The sequence below is a fragment of the Acanthisitta chloris genome, unplaced genomic scaffold, assembly GCF_000695815.1.
Source record: "Acanthisitta chloris isolate BGI_N310 unplaced genomic scaffold, ASM69581v1 scaffold42059, whole genome shotgun sequence".
Taxonomy (NCBI): Eukaryota; Metazoa; Chordata; class Aves; order Passeriformes; family Acanthisittidae; genus Acanthisitta; species Acanthisitta chloris.
The window spans coordinates 1-21,434 of NW_008691643.1; the positions used below are offsets into that span (position 1 = coordinate 1).

General features: G+C 37.6%; 1 protein-coding gene across 1 annotated transcript; it reads right to left on the bottom strand.

Annotated features, from left to right (window-relative positions):
- Positions 1 to 1,593: 1,593 nt before the first annotated feature.
- LOC103809461 (leucine-rich repeat-containing protein 49-like) lies at positions 1,594 to 21,114 on the bottom strand (the record flags this gene model as incomplete). Its single annotated transcript, XM_009082295.1, has 8 exons — positions 1,594 to 1,741; positions 7,720 to 7,781; positions 11,732 to 11,875; positions 15,782 to 15,848; positions 17,321 to 17,524; positions 18,697 to 18,799; positions 20,203 to 20,400; positions 21,027 to 21,114. Coding segments are annotated over 8 exons (1,014 nt in total), but the record flags the coding sequence as incomplete, so codon positions are not given.
- Between the last annotated feature and the right edge of the window lie 320 nt (positions 21,115 to 21,434).

Below are 21,434 nucleotides of genomic sequence, written 5' to 3' on the forward strand. Positions count from 1 at the left end.
ATTTGGGATTGCCAACTGTCTAATTTTATCACAGTTCTCATGATACTTGTTATTTTTTCTTTAAACCACAGTTTCTTAAGTCATCTTATCATCTGGGTAACAGAGCTTTTATTGCAGAAAACCTATAGCACCCTCTACATGGAGAAAATGTTAGAAGGCCCAAAAACCAGAAGGCAAATAAAGAATGCAAACCACACTATTTTTACAAGCAGGTTTATGAGCAGCACAACTGGGGAAGTCTGGTTTTCTGTGGCTTTTTGTCTTTGTGGTTGATTCTCTGATGTTTAACAAGGTGCAAATCCAGATTAAGTTCTTCCCATGGCTGTGCATTTCTAATAGCTCTTTCCTCACACAGATCCCATAGAGTCTAAAAAGGAGTTTGAGCTCTTCCTACAGTTTTTCCTATCACTAAGAGTTCTACCCAGATCCATCCCCTCTTGAGAAGGTCAGAGGGAGGGAGATGGACAGAGATTTTTCTTTATGTGACTTGAGTTTCTGAAATAATACTGATAAAACAATCCTTTTAAAAGCAAAGTAATTAAGAAGTATTTGATTAAGTCAATATGAACAAACAAATATTTAAGTATTTTCAATGCTAGGAGCAAAACTCTGTCTCAAAGCACTTCATTATTAATGCTTTCCACATACATGTGTTATTTTTCATCCTAATTGGCTCTATTTTATATTCATGGTGGATTGGCTACAGGACAACAGGATATATGGCAAAGCCTCATCTGCAATTTATAATGCAGTACAGTCTTTGCACAAAGCAAAGGAGGATTTAAAACAAGATATATGTGTCAGCACCTGGTCAAAAAAGGTAACACTGTTGCTTGCTGTAGGGTAGATTTCTCTTGTAAGGTCATGCTTACACATCACTTTGCACTAGACACACAAGAATTAGCAAGGCTATTCCTATATTAAGAGAGAAAATAGGTGACCTAATGGTAAGACCTCTGGTGATTGCCCTTCATCATCTAGAGTGGATTTTCAAGAAACCTGTAGGAGACTTAGCTGCCTGCAAGTCCTCTCTTCAAAGTTTACTTGAACTTGAGTAGCAGAAACAGCAGTGAACAGGGAGAGTAGGTTAGGTATGAAAGGGAGAAATACAGACACACAAAACCTGTGTCATCACCAGGTTTCCTTAGGGAGGCAGATTAAAGAAACCAATGGAATTCTTCAATGAAAGAAGATACCAGTTACACCAATTTTAAGGTAAACACACTCTTCCTTGGGAAGAAATGTGATGTTCCTTCTCAGTCATACAACAAACCAGTGAAGACTGTTAGGAAAGTTCTAACCAAAAACTTTGCAGACTCCCTCATGTCACACTGGAACTGAACACACAGTATTTACTACTGAAAAGTTTTAGCACTTCCAAATAAACATGGTAAAAAAAGCACATCCTTATGTTATACTGAGCTAAATAGCACAAAGTTTTAAATGCTGTACTGTCTATACACCATTCTATTCCATACTACATTAAGAATAAAGACTGCATTTTTAATATACACATATATACACACAGAAACCCCTACATTTTACTTCTGATTTAAGGAGCTATTAAGTTTGATGGAAACAGAAATTTCTTACTGTGATTCTCTTCATATCTAGCTGTCGGAGCTGCATCATATGATGGAGAACAGTGTGTTTGTACCATGTCTCCTGAGCTATTGGATTGCCATCAAGGGTGATATCTGACAAAGATGAGGAATCAGCAAGGCACAGAATATCCTCAAAACTGTAACCAAAAGAGTTTAAAGTTTTAATGTCATAGAGTAGGAATAATTTTGAGGTGGAGAGAACAAATATTTCCCTGTACTGACAACCCCCCCACCCATCAATACTGTGTATGATAAATTCAAATGTAAGTATTCTCCAATACCAACAGCTGCTTAACCCCCCCCATCAATACTGTGTATGATAAATCCAAATATAAGTATTCTCCAATACCAACAGCTGCTGCTGTTAAACTTTTAATTTCTTCACATACAGATAAAGAAACATGCAGAATCAGGAGAACTTGTTAGCTATGGGAGTATAGTTTCACCTAAACCCCCTCTAAAATATGATATATATCAACCCATATGCCAAAAACTAACACAAGGTGTTGTTATTGCCATCAAAGGCAGCATGAAAAACATGGAAAATACAAGGAAAAAGGACAACCACAATACCACAGAATGATCCTGGGTGTTTGCAACATCATTACTATTGGAAGTAGAACAACTACAAAAGCATCATGTTATCTTCAGAGCAGATCAGTCTATTGCTCTGAGTTCAGCCTACCAACACCACCAACTTGGCTTCTTAGACAACATCAGATCTGGTCACCTGAGAAAAAACAACTGGCCTGGGTAAAATGTATTTAGAGATGTATGACCTGTGCTCCTTACATCGAGGATGGAATGAAATGAAAGCAGCCCAGGTAAACAGTATTTTTAAACAACAGAGTGTGTTCCTTACATCGAGGATGGAATGAAAAGAAAGCAGCTCAGGTAAACAGTATTTTTAAACAACAGACAACTATTTAAGTGGTTTTCAAAAAAAGCTTCACAGTTATGGCAACAAGACCCTCCAACACCTTTTAAGAAACTGATTACAATGTACAAAAGTACAACTGCACACCCATTCCCATGCACTTTGGCCTTCAAATATCAAGTCTGCATTAAGTCAAGCCAAACCTGAAGGATGCCCTGAAATTAGGGATCAGAAATCATATGCAGTACAGATGTTCACTGAATAAAGTGGCAATTGCTTTTATCATGCAATTAGTACAGCATGCAAGTCACTTCTTCACGACATACCCAATGTGTGCAGCAGAAAAGAGACAGAGTAAAGAGCAAGAAACTAATGTCTTTCTGCTGAGTGGATGAAAACAACTTAAGAACCCATGGAAAATTAACCATGTCCAGATGAAGGCAGTGAAGGTGCTTAGCATAAATGGAGAATTGGGAGTTCTGTACATGTGGTTAAGGTGACAAGTTTGATTATCAGATTATCATTTTCTGCTGCTTTTTGTGATCTAGTTTCCTTTCCAAACAACAGCTTGGGGAACCACATTGTTGGAAGATCAGGCTGACATATAACCTAAAATACATATTCAACATGTCCTGAATAAAATCTGATCTTACCAAATGACACAGAAGTTAGTAAAGCAAACATGTAAACATCTTAGACTAAAATAACCAACTAAATTTATGCTGAGCTAGAACAGACTTTGCTTGACAAATACGAAAAGTTTTGGTCTTCAGAATTATTTTCAAATGTAAATATATTTTTTAAAAAGTTTTGGTCTTCAAAATTATTTTCAAATGTAAATATATTTTTAAACATCGAATATATTTAGTCCAAGTACTTCCCACTAAACATTTAACCAAACACTACCTGTGCCATTACGTATGATTTACAGATTTTTAATAAAAACAATTTCTTCAGAAAATGACAGAAAAGTTGTCAGCTTGCTAGTGTTTTTAAGACCTTCCACTTATACACACTGCTGTGCTCTGAAATTCTCACTGCTTCAGCATATCAGGACATTCATCCTGGAGCTAAACCAGATGTGCTTACTTTATCCTGCTTTTAGCTTCCTTACTAGCAGCTCAATTTTAGAAAGAAACAGTAGTGCAAAAATAACTGTTTTCACATTTTTGTGTACACATATAAAAACCAGAGCTTTAGAAATCTAATGCAGAAAACTTAATATACTGTACTTGTCACACTGGTATTGCAACCCTAAGCCAAGCAAAGCTTTAATGTGATACACTTACCAAACATTACATACTTTACAACCAAGCTGCTGTCAGCTCCCCAGCACACAGACTGCTGTGCCAGAGCCAAGTGGTGAGCAGCCTGTGGCAATCAGAGTCCATGTCTCAAGGCTCCCTCTAGCCTCTGCTCACCACAAAGGGGTCTTTAACCTGCTCATGAAATCCAAAGCAGCTGGGGATGATGCTGTTTCAGACTGTTTCAGTCAATCCGCTTGAGTGGAATGTCTGATTCTCTTTCCAGAAGACCTTCCCCTGCAGGTCTCCTACCACCTCAGTCAATCTGCTTGAGTGGAATGTCTGATTCTCCTTCCAGAAGACCTTCCCCTGCAGGTCTCCTACCAAACTATGGCCAGCACCTCTCCTTCCTGTCCTTTTTTCTTCTTAGATAAATTAGCTTTGCTAAAATGGTAGTTTCAGCAACACAGAAACAAGCCATGAATTTGGGCTAAATTAGCAAAGAGTGTTTTCTAGAAATCTTTTCAGAATAATCAGTTTACATCTTGTGTGCACGATCAGAGTCCTACACCCAACTCTCTCCTCTGCCAGAGGGATGCAAACCCGTTTCTCCTATCTCATATGAGATTAATTACTGTAATTACTGAGCAGCAGAGCACTCTGGAGCGGTGCAAGCTCAACTTCTGCCAGTGATGCACATTCACATTTCCACACGGGACACTGAACACCTATCCTCTCTTACAGCCTGCCTGTTTGCGGAGACAATTGTTCCTTCACACACTTGCACTGATGATTTTCCAAAAGGATGTTCCATAAAGGGAAAAAGCCCTGGGATAGAGAAGGAAGGCAACACACTTACTGTAGTCTGATAGAACTCCTGACAGAGAACTGAATGCTCAAAAAACATTCAAAGAAAAAGAAATTAGGCTTTTCCATGTTTCTAACCACCAAACTACTGATGCAAACATATGTTACCACAGCCAACCTTTCAATCCCCTTGTACTGCTTTTTTTCAAGCATTTAACTATGTATTTATAAATTTTCATCCTGCTGAGAAAAAAGGTATTTTCCTGTTTTCAGTAGGCTTAGAGCATTCCTTTTCTCACATTTCCAATTCAGGAACCACATGAAAACAACAATTACATAAGCTTGTATCCAGCTTTTCCCATGTGGCTGGGCAACATGCTTAGTAACCAAAAGAGCCAACACAGTGCTGACCTGGACAGCAGAGTAACAGTGTGAATATGTATTTTGTTTCCAAGATTCAAAAATGGTCTTCCCTTGTTTCACATGTTAAAATATGAGCAATAACCCTCTTGCTGCATCTCAGTGGCATACCTTTCCTGAAAAAGTTTCTGCAATCTTTTCCCTGTACCACAGGACAAATTCAAAATGGGATTTCTCCCCCTTCTTTCTAACTAGTCCTAGATATATTACCTTCAGCCAGCAGGTCTGAATGCCTCCACATTGTAACTGCTAAGGTTTTTTGGGCTGAAGCCAGAGACAGGATTTGCTTTCATATCAGCATCAACTTGCACAGAATGCAGTTTTAGCTTACATTACCTTGCCAATACATCCTTTTCACTAAAAGCTCTGCAGAGAAGCAGCAGAGCTCTGAGCTCTCCTCTGAAGCACGAGGCAAAAAGAACACTGTAATTAAACCCATGATAGATTCTCATGCCTTAAATAGTGACAATTTTTAAAAGGCATTCCCAAAACTTCTTCTGAAATATTAATTCAGTATGTCAGTTTGTGTCAATTTAAGACTCAAGTATTTTCACTGACATACAAAAATAGGAACAAAACTTTCCATGGAAGCATTGCCTCAAAAATGCTAATTTTTTTAAATGATCACTAATAAAATATTTTAATGAAACTAGAACTTTGTGCATCAATTTGCAGGTGCATAGACATTGCTGTTTCTAGGAGAAATAACTTTTCAAATTACCATGTGGCACACAGTAAACCCAGGTAAGTGACTCAAAACCACACAAAGTCATGTAAAAGGGATGTAGGAATGGTCAGATGGAGCACAGCAATTCATTAATATTATGGTTGCACATAACCTCTTCAGTCAGTTCAAAGAGGATCAAGTCAAGCATCAGAACATAGACAGCAAAGAGAACTCTTGCATAGTCAATCATTTTCCTGCTAGAAAACATATCTACTGCATCACTCAAAATCAGGAATTAAGATGGATTTTAGCCTTCAAAATGCTATATGTACTAGAGGTTTATTATTTAAGAAAGCCAAGCTAAAAATTATCAAAAGAAACTTGTTTTAAAACAGTGACTGGTGAACAAAGAGTTAAATTTACCCACCCACTTATCTATATCATACACCACATATGTAACAAGATTTATAGAAAAGCAATGTCTTTTGTTTAACATTACAATTTCTTATACCTATTCCTACTGCTAATTAGAACTAAATTATGTATTTGCACACATGTTCTAAAAAAGTATTTTTAGCTTACATGAAAATTAAGACTAGATCTAACAATAGTTTAACTGAAACCCCAAGGAATAAATGACAAAAATCATGATGAAGCAACAAGAAGGAATCTAGTGACCACAAACTTCGAGAAATGTACTTTCAAAACCTCACAGAAAAAAAACCCAACTTTTTTCCCTTCTTTGAATACTGTGAAAATAACAAGAACCTGCTCAAAACAATAAGACAAAGTAGTCAGAAAGCAACACAAAACAGACCAAGTATATAAAAGATGCAGAAATGCCACTGACTGCAGTGATGCTCCCTGACAGCAAGGGAGCCAGATACTGCAGTCCCCTCCTTGTTCTTGCCAACCTGAGCAGCTTTGTAGAAAACCAGAAATAAAAGGCAAGTCTCAAATCTGGAAATGATCCAAGAGCAGCAAAATGCTAAACCCCCTCTTCATTATACCAATTTACAACATAAAGCAAAAAGACCAGCAAATTAACTAAGGGAAGAACACATTAAAGACTGCTGCAGTTCATCTCTGATTTTTTAAAATGTTTAATAGTCATGAGTATTTCAGGAGATGTACTGCATTTATATTTCAAGAACCTGAGGAACACAAAGGACATTGGAGCTGTCTGCAAAAACAACATAATGCAGGTCAACTTAAAACCTTTGAATAGCTATTACAATAAAAACCTCATACCAAGCACAGCATTTTACAGAGCAGGCAGATAGCACCAGAACAGCATGGCAGTGCCAGTAATTAGAACATGAGGCATCTTGCCCCTACCCCACTTCAATTATTTGGTTGGAAACAAAGAAGACTGGTGATGATCAAGGGATAAAAAAAAAAAGACAAACCAAACTGAAGATAATGCAGGCACTTGGGCTTCTTTTAAATACCGACTCAACTATAAAGGCAGACTCAGAACTGCATTAATATGAAAAGGCACAGAAGACAAACAATTCTATTTATAACAAAATGCTCTTAGTTACTTGAAACTATAGAAGCTCTGCTTCATGAGCCAAGCTGTTCTGCTGCTGCCATCAGGGCTGAAAGGGAACCATGGATATACCTTTCAGACTTGATTAATATATGGACAAGTAAAATACCAGCACAAAATGATCGATCCATGGCAAGCAGAATCTGACTCAGCAGTTTGTGTAACTCCACAAATGCAGTGATGCTATGTTAAATATAACTTGCACCTTGCATAATGTTGCTTTAACAGAAATCTAGGTTAACAGTAAAACAACATATTTACAAACCCACCTTTAATTCTGACCATTATAAACAGTATGATAATTTTTAATTAAAAACATTGGTTTCTTGGTACAATACCCAGAGCACAACTACATTTAAATGCAAAGAGCTTCAAGAATTTTTATGTTTAAGTAGAAAATTCACAATGGTTCGATGATGTTATCTGATATGTTAGGGGAAAAAAGGGTATTTGCACTCGGAGTGAATTTAAATTTAAATTGTAATGAAATACAGCTCCAATAGGATACTTCAAATTACTGGTAGGAAGCAAACTACTATTTCCCTTACCTAGATATATTGTTGAAGCTGAGGAAGAGACGCTGGAGACAGGGCAAAGTATCCACATCTTTCTAGAAGGAAAAGACAGAGGCATAAATTCAGTAGCTGAGACTAGCATTGAACCTCTCTATCTGGCCTGATGAAATACTTTCATTTCTATCTGCTATAACCTTGCTGCAACATTGATTTCTGGTGAGCCTGCAGCTCCTTTCCTCCCTAGTGCAGACTGCAAGGGAGTGTTTCAGTGCAGACACTCACTCTGCAGAACAGGCTGCATCACTTGCAAAGCAAATGATGTTACAGAAAAGGAGGATATGCTGCTGCTGAGCTCTGAACAGGCTTTTGGGAAAGAAGCCAAGGTGCTGTCTCAGCATTTAAGCTGCAGGATAAACATGCTTAAAAAAAAAAAAAAGAAAGAAAGAAAGGTTTGCTGAAATAAGGTTTTGGAAGTGCAATACAGCAGTGAAATCAGCACTGCCAAACAGCAGTGACTCGTCTATCAGAGAATGATCTGAAGGACTTTCTCACCTTTATAACCTTTAAAATTAAAATTTATAAGAAAGAATGAGTTTCCAGAATAAGCAATTGTCAATTTAATATATGTCACTAAAGACCTTTGTAGAAAACCTCCAAATAGCAAATAGCTCAATTATTAGTAAGATGAAACATATCAAGTAAGATCCAACTTCATTTATGAAATACAAATCCAGCACAGCCTGCAGGGATTCCCATACCATTCAGACTGCACACCTAACCCCTCAGGTCTAAGGCTGCATCTCCTTACCCTGCTAAGGACCATACTCCAACTTGATACCACTGGACACAAACGTGGGAAAGGGAAATGAGCATCAGAGCTCTCTGCCTTGATTTTAGCCACACAATCCAATCTACAGCCCTTGCTCCCTTCATCATATTTGTGACATGTCTACATAGCACTCCAAAAACACTTCATTCCAACCCAACAGGCAACCCATGGCAGCTCTAAACAAACTGTGCAGCTGCTATTAATGAGGCACTGAGCGTAAGCTAACAAGTGCTGCTGAGAGTCACTGCTGTATGCAATAAGCAGAACTTCTGTGACCAAGTCTACAGTTGTAAAACTCCTGGTTCAGAGCTGTTCTGAATCCCCCAGATCAGACCATGGAAAGATTGAGTTCACAGCAGAACTGTATTTGGACCACCCATCTGTCCCTAAGGCTACTTAGTGCTGATGCCTAAAGAGGTGGGCACACATCACCCAGATGGATATACACATGAAGACTGGCATCATGGGTGGTACAGAGGAATTCTTAAGCAGCAATGACTTCAGCTAATCACTGGAGAATACAAAGTAAATCCCCCTGAAGACAAATTTCCATTAGCATGCTATGTTGCTGAGCTGTAAAATATGTTGCAAGTCTCACAGGTGTGACAGCAAATACCAAGTAACATTAAAAAGCCTCCAGCTACTTCAGTTTTGATCCAAAGTGTTTAAAGTCTGGGGGGTATAGAGGGAAGGAGCTCTTCTGTGAAAAGATGGTGAACACTTAGACCAGTCCTCCTTTAAGTCTAAGGTCAAGCTGCAAATGGCAAAACCCAAAATTCTAAACTTTTAATACCTCAAAGCAAATAAACAGGTCAGTCTTTCAAAGAAAAATACAGATCATCTTCCTAAGAGTGACCCTAACTCACAACTGGATGGAAAGCAAATGGATATTTCCTGCTCATGGTATGCAGAGGTTTGTACTTTTAATGTCATAAAGACACTCAGTAATAATTTACTCTGCTATTCTTCTGAACAGTCAGACTTCTTGAAGGCACTTCAATCCTCTAACACATGATTCTGCTACAAACCAACCCTCGGGGCTGCCTTTGTCAGTCCTAGAGCTTTGAATGAACTGCAGTTTATTCTGACAAAAATTACTACTTGTGATTCAAGGATTTTCTGTCTGTAATGAATAGCTCAAAGACAAAAAACCTGTCCCCAAACCAGCAATCTAAGGCCAGTGGATTGTAAGAGATGATTGTGTATTTAATTGCTCAAACCAACTGCAATCCAGTTGGATAATGTCAGTTATTCAATCCAGTTAACTGCGATGGGTCAAGAGTTCAGCATGGAACCTCATTTTGTCTGACACATGAGCTCATCTTTCCTACACGAGAACAATACACTTAGAGCACGTGGGGGAGAGGTGTGTGAAAAATAAGGAAGGTTCACCAAAAACCTGCAAAGTTACATAAATTAGATTGGTTTTATTACTTTAGAACTGCAAACTTATTAAAATTGAGGTTCTAGCTTCCATTTGAAGGAATAATCAAGCTTAAAAAGCTTCATTCCTAATGATAGTGTTGTCATAGTAACTGAGTAACTAAAACACAGAAACCAAATTCTTTTAATGAATTCAGGAGCAAAAATTTTGGAGTTGAGTAGTACATCATAAAAATATGATCAAAATGTCTCTCCCACTTGCACAGTCAACCATATGAACCTAAACTTAATCTTAAAAATAATCTTAACCCTCTCCCTCAGCTATTCAAGTACTCCAGAAATAAAATATCTTGGACATTGTTTCCACAGAATGATATATTTGTTACTATATTTCTGTATTTTCAGTTATTTCCTACTGCAGCAGATTTCAAATTTCCATACAAAAGTAATGTAGCTTTCACTCAAAAAAAATCAAAACCCAAACACAAGTAAAGAAACACATGCACATCATTGCACACAGCAACAAACACAAGACCTATCACTAAAATAAGAAAAAGATTAGGTAAATATGGCACCTAAAGTAGAGAGCTTCAGAGAGTATAACATGTCCAGACTTAAACAGAGAATTAATCTCATACTTGCTAAAATCACCATCTGATTAAAAACCCTACAAAACCCACACTCACAAAACCCATTTCATTACAATGTAATCAGGGTTAAAAGAAAAAAAAAAAAAAACAAAAAAATCCCTACAAACAAACCAATAAACAATTAGACAAAGCAAAACACTGAATAGAATATTATCTTCTGACTCACTGTCTCTGGCCAGGAAAGACTAAAACATTGAGATACAGAACAGAGTCCAAACCTATAACTCCCCAATTTAAATGTCATGCTGACTCTCCATTTGTGCCAACAGGAAGCAGAAAGTACAGGCTACACCTGAGAGGAGTGAAAAGGCAGCAGCTACAGGCAAGGAAGAGAATTCTAGGTAACACAACCCATGTAGGGGAACGTGCAGTAACAGAATCAGCAGTGACCATAAATTTATTGCTTTTGAAGTGTAAAAACAAGACACATTTGGTAAACAGAAATTCAAGAAAGGAAAGGCTCAGTACCAACAGGAGGCCAAGGACTAAAGGAATTACATGGGCCAGACAAATAGAGCTATCTAAGTAAACACTAAAAATAGTAAACACTGTTTTTGAAAGCTCTTGTTCAAATAATCTACTTGTCATATCTGAACTACAATTCGAACTGCAAAGTGAAAAGTTTTATTTTCAGAATATGAAGACTTACAGCGATAGGTTAAAGCTACAATTGGGAAATTCTGCTTTGGCTATCAATACCAATTTTCTCTGCATTTGCCCCAGAAACATTGTTAGGAAGATGAAATTTAAGATGGTCTGACTGCTTAGCTAAGCTACAGAAATTGAGAAGGTTTGTATTTCTAGAGAACAAACTTGTATGGAAGAAAACCTGTATGTTAGAACCACAAAGCTTCTACAAAATCTCTTTTTCCACCCTCTAGAGAAATAGGAGCTTTCAAGATTTAAATCACTACAGGTCATCACAGAATCATGGAGTAGTTTGGGTTGGAAGGAACCTTTAGAGGTCATCTAAGTTCAGCCTGCCTGACCACATTGAAGGAAAAGAAGAACAAAAACTAATTTAGGTTTGTTTCACCTTTCTGTTGTAAAATTAAGTATTGCAGCAGAACAACATAAGCGACACAATATGGGAAAACACAAGATTTCAAAAATCAAGATTCAGTTACAGTGAATTTTGTCAAAACCAGAGAAAAAAAAAGAAGACATAAGTTTTGCTCCTTACTATAGCAGAGACTTGATTATGACGAAGGTTGAGCTCTGTGAGTGAATCCAGTCCATTAAGGTTTTCTACAACAGTCAGTAGGTTTCTTGCAAGGTTTAACACTCTCAGTTCACTTAAATGACCAATGTTTTCTATTTTAGTAATCTGTGAAAGAAATACAATGATAAACATGCACACTGTGTTTTCTACAGATACACAATAGATATATGTGGCACACACATTTTTCTAAAAAGCACACATGAAAATGGACTTCATACAATACTGTGCTTGTGTATGGCTCTAGACCAGGATACTCACGGGAAATTGCTGAAAACAAGCTCCTAGAGATCCAGAACAAGTATTCACTCATATCTTTCTAGTCACACTGCAGTTAAACTCAGTGAACACTTCCTTCCATACCATCAGCAATCAAGTTACTTCAGGTGTACTGCTCTGTAGCAGCAACCTTGAAAACACCATAAAACCAAGATGACACTGATGATATCATGGTTTGCCAAAATGGGGAAATTTTGTGCATGGCTGATCTTTAATTTGACTTTAATATGCTAAAACGAATCTCCTGGTGCCTATGCTGCAAGAATAAACACCATCTTATCTCCCTAACATCACAGAACTCTGCACCAATGTTCCCTTCATGGCTCTTAAAATTAGCAGCATTCACAGCTCTATCTACAGGAGCTCCACACACTTTCCAGCAGGTCATGAGGACAGGAGCCTGCTGGGAGCCAGAGGCAGTTATTCTGAAACTGCAACCTGCAAGGAATTTTTACAAGCAGGTAATTGCTAGGATCAGGACATACTCCAAAGTTAGGAAAGAAAGCAGCAGCACCCTGAGTTGGGATACACAGCACATCTGCCTGACAGCCCTCAGCAGTTCTTCAGCAACTCATAGCTGCTTCAGCAACTCAGTGGTTAGAAAATGGAGGGGACTAAACTGCAGTAAAGAGGCAGCTGCCACAGGTTTGTTTTTATACTTAATATTCTATTTTAAAGATTCTGGTGATAATGACCCAAAAAAAAGTAATAGAAAGAGTAATAATGCCACATGGCAGAGAGAAGGCAGCAGGTTTTCCCACGGAAAAGACTTCAGCCAGCCTGAGTTTGGATACTAAATGCCACTGTGTGGCAGTGCATCCAAGGACACAGAGCATAAAGCTGCTAACATGTGTAATTCCCTTTCAATTAGAAGGATCATCTGCTGGACCACTGTGAGCTCCCTTCAACACCCAGGACTGAGGCACACCACCCCTCAAAGCTGCCAACAGCACCAGGGTGCAGACAAGCAAGACAGGGATTGGTGTCACACACCTTCCAAGTGAGAGGGAACTTTCTGATGCCTTAGGCCAGAACAAGTCTGGCTGTGTCAGTTTACAGAAAGTGTCTAGCAGCTCCTGGAACAGGAGAAGAGGCAAGGTAGCTGTTATTTAATAGGTTGAGAACACCAATTTTGTTGGTAATTTTCATATATGTACACATACATATGTATATATATGCAAGTCGACAATATATGACTGGAATATGCTGCTGTAAAAAGTATTTCAGCAATTCTTCAATTAACAGCATATAAAAGTAGCTAAGACTAAAGTTAGGTAACATCTTAAATCAGCTTTTGATTCACCTGCTCATTAAATGATCCTTCTATATCTATTTCATGCAATAAAAAAAATAAATTATCAGGATCCAAAAATATTACAGCAAGAGGAACAGAAAATATCACCACGCAGATGAATATATTTAGACAGAAATCCTCATAAAAGCAACGCCAGGAGCAGATGGTTAGCATGAAGAGCACAGACCTCTGCAGATGTCTGCTGAGCTAGAATTACAGCATGCCACAGTGTAGAATATTAATCCTGGCACTTCACTGCTAGTGCAAAGAGAACGATTTCATCAGCAATGTATAGAGACACTCTGCATCACTCTGCTAAATTTCAAGATTATCTCCACTGGATTTCCTGTTCCAATTCTACATACACACCTGACAGCACACTTGATAGGTATGGATTAGATACAAGCTACTACCACCTCTTTTTTGGGTTATTCAAGTAACAATTTTAACCAAAAGAAATTGCATCTGTGACTATTTTCTATTAATTATAAGTAAAGAAATATTGTTAACCATTTTTTCTTAATCAAATACACAAGTCAAAGGCTACTTGCAAACGTAGAACAAAAACACTATTCTCTTGTTTGCTTCAGTCTTTGAATACTTCACTATGAAACAGATTTCAGAAAAAGGCTGCTATGCACCACATAATCACTCATCGATAATTAAATCGCACAAATAATTAAATGCACAAAACTTGCATCCTTTAAAAAACATTTCTGAGACGAAAGAAAAGAATTTCATGCCTGAAAAAATTCAAATTGCATCCCTTTTTCTTTTTACTTATGTCTTTAACTTTTGGCAAGACAAATGATTCATGGAATTAAAGAGAGCACAAGAAATGACTTCAATGATTTTCCATGTTTAAAGCATTCTGGAATACAATTCATGTGGAGTGGCTTTGAGTGACACAGTATTACACACTCACATTAGTATGGTAATAACCACAGGAACAGCCTCTACATGAAAACCTAATCAGTATTATTAAAATGCTGTATTCTTACACTTATGAGGAAAACACACTGAAAAACAAAGTCACTTACTGTACTCCAAGATTTAATGTTAGCTCTTAATAATTTGTGATGTTCTCTGGATCAAAGTATAATTATGAAGCCAATCTAGCAGCAACCAGCTGGGCACTGTGCCCAAAACTCCAAGCAAAGTTGCAATTAATGTAAAGAGAGTTGCACAGGTACTTGAAGGCAAAAAAAAAAAAATTAAGGCAGACCTACATCACAATCCCTTGTAAGAGTTGTGCATGACGTGTCATTTCCATCAGTGATTCCTTCATTTGTGCTGACTGGCACAGCTGCATGTTTAGTCTGCATACCAAACATAACCCCTCCAAATTTACAACAGCAGTCAAGGAAGGATTATACCCACACAAACCCTTTGAATGACTACATTTGCAAACAGTCAGGACTCCAAGGGCAATGTCATCATCTGGTCCTAGACTGCCTGTGCCACTGTACAACGTGCACAGTGTTTGACTAACATCATTCAAAGCAGCCACAAACTTCCTGCATCACTTCTAACAGTAACTCCCTATAGTGCTAGTTTGTATTCTTCATTTCCTACTTTTTTCCAAAGTTTTTCTACTCCCCAGTGTCAAGCAACTGTTTAATAAAGAACACACACACACAGAGAAATCACTAAGACATCAAAACTGTCAGAAGAGGAATCCAGAAAATTCATACATTGGTCTTGTATAGTCACCATCACCATATGTTGTTTGAAACAGCTCAATTACAGGACATTGTATTACATGTGGTTTAAATTTGTTTTACAAAGGAATACTATATCCATCTTGCCCCTGGAACTCCATGCTGCTTCTGACATACCCATTAAACTAACATCTTCCTCTTACATGGACTACAGCTAAAGCTTTATGCACCACTTGAAGCAGAAATGACTGCTTAGACTCAGACTGGGGAAACTGAAGAGATGTTAAGTGACTTAAGTGCATTCAGAAGCAGGAATTAATCAAGAGCTTAGACCCATTCTGCTTTTTCCTGTACAAACATAAGTCTTCTACATATATGGAAGGGATCTGGTTTTGTAAGCCCACCAAGAGTAGAAACAACTCAGCAGTCAATGGCATCTTAAAATTTTATATGACTGCTAAGACTCTGTTACTGTAACTACACCACAACTACTTATGGTAGATTCCTGTTCTGTAGGTGCAAGTGCTGTTATACTCCACTGACTCAGCATTTTAAACACTCTAACTGTCCAGAAGTACAATGCTCAAAATACAAGAGGCCTAATACAAAGATTCAAATTAAACATCACACCACTCTTAATTTATATACTGATTTCTGTGACCTCAAGAGTTGCAAAATTTGCTCCCAGTTCCCTTTCAAGAAACAACAGCTTGGTAAAAGACACAGCAAATGCATAGTGTCTACACAAGAAACTTAAGTAATGAAGTTATTGTACTGTACCTGATTTCCATGAAGATCTAAAACATCAAGATTTATTAGGTTCTCCAGATTTGAGATCTTCTTTATTCTGCAAGATTTCAATTATGCATGAATTATTTTTATTAGATAAAAAGTATCTTTTATTTTACAGCTAATACAAAACTTAGCCATTTTTCCTGACTATCAAGTGTAACAGAAGAATAACCAAGTTTTGAAACATAAAAAATAAAATTAATAAATGAATGAATATGCCTAGACTATCACCTTCCTTTCTGACTGTCAGTAGTAAGTGTATGTGGCTCAAGGAAGGAATACTTGCTCCACTAGAAAATCAACAACCAACCTTCCCAGATACCTAAATAATAAAAAAAAAAGTTATTACTGGCAAACAGCCAATTTCAAATCAGTTCAATGAAAGACTACAGTGACACAGACTTCTGAGAGTTTGTCAGAACACCAAATTAAAAACACCCTGAAAGCCACTGGCCCTTTCCAGACAATACAGAGCTCCAGGCTTGGCACTGTGTCCTCTCACCTGGGCAACTTCACTGTCTTAAAACTTCTCTGTCCTGTCCTATTTTCTCAGATTCCAAGCCTAGGCTGTTATACACTCAACAGCATCATCTGCTGGCTGATGATATTAAACACTGTGTATTGAGCATTTGTTTCAAGAGTAATCAAAGATCACACACAGACCAAATAATGAACAATTTGCTAGCAACTGTGTCCAACTTGGAATCAATCACACATAGTATATCTAGTCCCAGCTACCTCCAAACCACACTTCTAGGGAAATGAGCTAAACTGCACTCAATGCAGTTATGACACAGAAAATAATTCCTCAGAGCACCCTAAAATTTTAGTTCCCATGCCCCAGCATTTTACTATAAATAAATTTGGTTTCTACAGGCGAGATAATACAAAAGCTATTAGATCGAGTAACATGCTGCATCAGTGAAAGGTGCCAGTTTTGAATTTGGGCTAGCTTAGAAAGTACATTCCTTATAATCTGCACATAAGTTTGTTCACCAGTTCTCACTTTAATAAATATAAATAAGGAAAATGAACTGAATTAGAGCTCAACCCTCAGATGTGTGAGCAATTATTAGAATTAAAGGCCACGGGATTAGAATCAATGAATAAGCAATAAAATTCATGACTCATCTGCCTGGTCTACTTCCCAGCTAAATACACTAGGCACAAATACTCTTTACAGATTATAAATAATCAATGAACACTTTAATTGATGTGAAAAAACACTGCACCTGCCACACAAATCATGTATTTAATAGTGGATCAGAATAGAAGATCAGATAGAAACATGCTAAGTAGTTCAGAACTTTTGTTAAAATTTATGCAAGTAAGTTTCTGAAGAACATGGCACACAAAAACTCTGTGCTTCCTCAGTGGGATCCCTCTCACTTAGCCAGTGTTAGGGACCAGCTCACTGGTCTCACAGCAACATCACAAGCTGAAAACTAAGGAACAGAAACCCTGACAGATCACAGTGGTTATGCCATGAAGAAGTAGAGTGCTTTAAGTTAGTTTGATTCCTTTTACCTGTTCTTTCCCAACAAAAGGACTCTGAGGGATCTCAAAGTTGAAATCCCACTTATTTCCTCAATCTGATTATCATACAAATCTAAGAAAACAAGATGCTGCAGATTAGAGATATTTTGGATCCGAGTTATAAAGTTATGTTGGAAACTCAAAAGCCGAAGATGATCTTCCCCATCAATAACTGGGCACACTGTCAGTTTTTGCCTGAGAGAAAAGAGAAACAAAACACACATGTAAGTAACAAATTAGTAACCCATCTTAAACTCTCCCACTCGAACTGAACAAAGGAAAGTATATTAGCTTGGTTAAGGTAGCATTAAGGTAATCAGTTGCTAATTAAACTCTGCAAATAAAGCAGTAACTCCTACTTATTAAAAAAATAGCACGTAACAGCAGAAGTGTTTCCAAAATTTTCTGAACACCTCTCCTCTTAGTCAGAGATTCACTTGTTACATGGAAACTACATAAAGTTTTGTGGTGTGACAACACTAAAGTTTCAACAGACGCAGCCTCACAATCCTCTAAGTTTTTCATGATACCACATAAACAGCCTGTTTAGATCAGAATTCAGCATTGTGTCCATGCAATTTTTCTGTGGTTTATAGAAATATACATTTGAAAGACAAATACATGAAATAAGTATGCAGAAAAGGGTTATTGCCATTTCAGGATTATTCCAGAAGTCCTATTGACCTGACCATAGTTTTTTGGACTACATGAACCTAACACACACACAAAAAAGTAATTAAAAATATTAAACCTCCCTCAGGTAAAACTTTTTTGGTGTCCCAGTCAAGGAGAAGGAAAAAAAAAGACCAATAGATATCAGAAAAAAATAAATTCACTGTTTGTGTGGTCAGGCATTGTTACAGGGAACTGCCCAGGGAGCTGGTGGAGCTGCCGTCCCTGGAGGTGTTTACAAATGTCTGGACCTGACTCTGGGTGATATGGTTTAGTGGTTACAGTGGTAGTGCTGGGAGAATGATTGGACTTGATGACCTTAAAGGTCTCTTCCAATCTTGATGATTCTGTGACCATTCTCCAGTGAATGCACCAGATGGGAACTGATGGAGACACAGCCTCAGGTGATGACATGCATGACCCTGCATTTGACTCTTAAGCCAGCTCCAGTTTACAACAGAAAGCTCTGCCTTGGATGACTTCTGTATGGATACATTCATCACAAGGACACTCATACAGAACTTCTCTGTGGAACACAGCTCTTCTCTCAAAACCACACACACACACACACACACACACAGCCCAAAAAACCCAAGCCCACCACTTGTACCACTGACCACAGCCACCAGCAGGAAACTCAGCACTTTAGAGCAGGAGTCCCAAGCTATGGCACGTATCCTCCACCACCTTCTCACCTTTCCAGGGTAAGTCTGTCAGAGTTCAGTACTTTCTCTTCAGCAGTACGTTGCAATACAGGAAACGTTATCGATGAGCTGCTCCCAAAATTTGTGTTGTTATCTGGTAGGAAATAAGACAGAAAATCTAAGAACTATTTCTTTGTAAACGCATTCATGAACTACAGGTAATAAAAGCAAAATTTTCTTTCTCATGAAAAGCAAAGCATTGCACAGTACATCAAACTGCTTTTTGCCTCCATTCAGTATTATGATTTATCTGTTTTCTTTCCTGACATTTTTTGTTAACAACTATATCTCTCTATATCCTCTTTGCAAAGTACATCTGTTTGTTTCTGAGATTTTCTGTCAATCATTTGTTGTAAACAGTATTTTGTAGATGTTTTTATTTTGATTAGAATTACCCAATGATGTTTTAACATAAAGTTGTATAACTGTTTCATAATTTCAGTAGCTCAGGTTAAAGAAGATATTACCTAACTTAAGAATTTAAAGACATGGATCAAGTAGATATTGATAGCACTAGAAACTAAAGCACCAAAACACTGAAACAATCTCACTGAGCCACAAACCAATGCAAAGTCTTTTAAAGGTAAGTGCAGGCAATACTTTGTAATGACTGGAATTGTACTTCACTCCATTATCAAGAAACAGGCAGCCCTTTCAGACATGTTTATAAAGCTGTCCCTCATCATCCAATTCATCAATATGAGAGGACAAGAGGATGTCTAAAAATACCTGCAAAATTAATCAACTAAAGTGTTTTGTGAGCTTTGGCTTATTTGGAAAATGATCCACTGAAAAGTATTGGTCAAAAATAGATCACTGTGCATGCACACTGCCACTAAAATATAGGTTCAACTCCTACATCCTTGCTCCTTTCTTCTTTTTTTTTCTCTTCCTTCAAATAATTCAAATATATTAATGGGAAAACCATTAATTCTTCAATAAACAAAGACAACTGCTTTACCACTATAGTGAGTGAGTTCATTAATGTCTAAAATATACCATTAGATACCTATTTAAATAAAACAATTAGTTGTTCGATTTAAAATCTTTTCAGCGCTACTCAACATTTTATCACTAGCTACTCTAACAACATTCTCTTTGTCCTTCAAAATCAAAACAACTGTGAAGAAAAAAAAACCTCAGACAAAAAACCTCAATCAGCATTGTCACAAAAGTCTTCAGCTAGCTGTGTTGAAAGTTTTTAAGGCAATAAATATAAGACTAGAAGGTTAAAAGTCAGTCTGAAACATGGCAGGATAGCAGAAAAGTGACTTTTTTTCTTCTACTGTCATCCTCCTAAAGACAGATGTGAAGGATCCCTTTTATTGCCCTGTAATTAAAGAAAGATTAATAAAATGCCTCTGTTGAATGTCTATATTATATTTTTGAAGAACATTTCCAGTGGTTTCTTAACAATGATCTACTAACCTCTCTTAGCACCCAAAGGTAAAACTTTTTGTTAAGAGAGAGAGGCTAAGGAGAAGTTTTTGCTGTTACCTGAGGCATGTGAACTAACACTGTGGCTGCTCTGTCGGGATCTGGATTTTGTAGGTGTGTGAAGAGCAGTGTCACCAAATCCTGATAAAGAACCTGTGCTCTGCTTCAACTCCAACCCAGACAGCTCTGTCAGACTGGATGGTACTGGAAGGTACAGCTGCTTATTACGCACCAAAGGACTTAATACTCTTTGGTCTCCTGTGCAGGGAACAAAACCAAACAGCAGACTTACATTTACTCTGTAAGTTGCATGATACCCCGAAGAAACAACCCATTCCCAATGGCTGCTGCTACGTATTTTCTACCAGAATGAATAAAGAATAGACATACTAATAAAACTGATCTTTCGTCCTAACCAATCACTGGTTTTACATGACAGGCAAGAAGCACCAGCATGGCAAGAAATGTTGTTTCAAGGCTCTTCCAGTCTTCACCACATTAGCAGTGAAAACTCTCTCCTCATATCACAGTTCTGAACTGGAAACTAAATTTTTCTAAATATATTATGATGTTAAATGCCCAATTAGAGAGTTGTGTAGCTTCTGAGGGAATGCACAGTAGGGCACTTAATAGGTTGTGGCTTTGCAGGCAGAAAAAGGAATGCTCTTTCATGAGGGGAAAAAACGTGCTGAAAGAAGCCATCTGCACCAGGCAGGAGAAGGATAGCAAGTTCAGGATGTGATGCAACACTAATTACATGGAATGCCAGTTAGGGAAAGCTGTCACTCTTATATATTCTAATCACAATACAATCTTTCTTTACTATTCAGTTAACAACAAAATAGATACAAAAGCCAAACAAACGAAACCCTTTTGAGCATCACCTTGTCTTCCTGCATAGTTTTTTTCCAGATCATGCTGCAGAAGTCTACTGTGGAACGAGGACTGTTCTTTATTTATCCTGAATTCAAACTGTAACACAACATTTAAGACAAATGTTAAAGTTCTCAAATGCAAATAATGTCATTATACAGACAAACACAACCTTAGCAATAACTACAGTCCTCAGGAATGTCTACAAATGCTGTTTAAGATGTGCTAATTGTTCTAATAAAAGGTGTATTCATTCCAGCTTCACTGTTGGAAACCAAAAGGAAAGCATGGAAGTTATCAGCACATTCATATGCAGATAATTAAATAAAGAAAAAAAAATCCCACCCAGTAAGGTGGTGGCCTTATCATTACAGGAGGCAGGCAGGAACAGATGGAAGCACAAGAAATCATGTAGATAT